Raw genomic sequence first — 1,631 nt, 5'->3', positions numbered from 1 at the left:
GGCCCGCTCCCGAGTCAGGTTTCAAAACAGAGCGAGACCCCACACCCCAACCGCGCCAGCCCTCCCGGGCGCCGGCAATCATTAACTCTGTCAGGCGCAGCAATTAAATAAAAACAACGGGGGAACGAACAACTCCGTGCGTCCCGTCCCGTCCCGTGTCCCCCCCGTCCCGCCGCCGGGCGCCCCGGCGCCGCCGCCGCCCCGCGCCGCGGCCGGGGGAAGCGGCGGAGCGGGCGGCGGTGTAGACGAGCCAGGGGGGTGGACGGACGGGGAGGACGGGGCGCGGCGAAGGTAAGCGCCATGTTTGCAAGGGAAGAAAGAGCCGGGAGAGGGAAGGCGGYGGAGGGGGCGGGGAGGAAAGTTCGCTCTCACCTCTTGGACTGGGTCTCGGAAGGGTTGCGGTCGCGCTGGCGCCGGTTCTTGAACCAGTTGCTGACCTGGGTGAGGGAGAGCCCGGTGATCTTGGCCAGGTTGCGCTTCTCGGCGGGGGACGGGTACCGGTTCTGCTTGTAGAGCTCCTTGAGCGCGTTGCGGGACTTCTCCTTGAAGCAGTAGACAGTCTCCTCGCCGTCCCAGATGGTGCGGGGCAGCGGGTATTTCCTCCGCAGCCTGTACTTGTCCACCGCCCCCAGGGGTCTGCCCCGGGCTCGCTCCGCCTCGGTGTAGCGCGCTTTGTACCAGAGCTCCTGCAGGAGCGGGTGGTTGGAGGAGTCGAAGTTGTGGCTCTCCAGGATGCTGTAGAGCTCGGCGTAGATGCCCTGGTGGAAAGCCACCAGCGCCCGGGCTTTCATCAGGCTCTCGTTGCCACGTAGCAGATCGCTTGGGGGCAAAGACCACAGGAACCGGGCCAGGCGGTCCAGGTTCCCACCTTGCTGCAGCGCCTCGCACACGCAGGCGACGTGGTCTGGGGAGAAAGCGAGGGGGGTCTGGGAAGAAGAAGACGACGACGAGGAGGAGGAGGAGGAGGGAGAGGAGGCAGAGGCAGCAGCAGCAGCAGCAGCAGCGTGGTGGTTCCTGGCCAAGAGTTCCGTGTGGAGCAGTACCTGGTCGGCGGCTCCGTCCTCGCCGGCCGCGGCGGAGCCGGCGTGCTCCATGGGGAAAGGGGCAGCGGCAGGAGGGGGCGGCGGCGGCGCGGCGCTGAGGGCTCCTGCTGCCGCCCCTTCCTGGGGCACCTTGCTCGCTTCGGAGAGGATTTCTATCACATTTTCCTGCTTGATCTCCACCGCGCTCGCGAGCTTGTCCGTGGGGGAGGCAGAAGACATGTTTTGGTTTGTTTTCCTTTTTTTCCCTCCTGTTGTTGTCGTCGTTCCCTTTCTCCTCCTCTCCCCCCTTTCTGTTTCTCCTCAAAGTCCACTCCTCCTCCTCCTCCTCCTCCTCCTCCTGCTCTCCGCCGGCTCTAGCCGATCAGGTTTCCTCGCGGCCACGCAGTAACCATGAAAGATAGCCGCTGTAGCGAAGTAGTGTAAACGGGCTGCGCTCCGCGGCTCCCCCCGACGTGACTCCTCGCCTGGCTGCAATACTATATGGCACCGCAGCCTCGCTGGCCCGGCCGCGCACGCCCATTGGCTGCGCCGCGCCGGGGGGCGGGGCTCCCGCGTCGCCACGGCAACCGTCAATCAAGCCCCCCCCCC

The 1,631-nt window shown here is 66.4% G+C and overlaps 1 protein-coding gene across 1 annotated transcript in view; it reads right to left on the bottom strand.

The window, feature by feature from the left end:
• SIX4 (SIX homeobox 4) overlaps positions 1–1,555 on the bottom strand; it is an 11,763-nt gene extending 10,208 nt beyond the window's left edge. The window contains exon 1 of the mRNA XM_085315053.1: positions 373–1,555. Coding sequence (XP_085171179.1) covers positions 373–1,262 — 890 coding nt within the window. The 5' untranslated portion in view covers positions 1,263–1,555. The remainder of the gene's footprint in view (positions 1–372) is intronic.
• Positions 1,556–1,631: the final 76 nt, after the last annotated feature.

This window comes from Rhea americana, unplaced genomic scaffold, assembly GCF_003343005.1.
Source record: "Rhea americana isolate MKP2758 unplaced genomic scaffold, rheAme1 scaffold_42, whole genome shotgun sequence".
Lineage (NCBI taxonomy): Eukaryota > Metazoa > Chordata > Aves > Rheiformes > Rheidae > Rhea > Rhea americana.
This window is presented reverse-complemented; position numbering and strand designations above follow the sequence as displayed.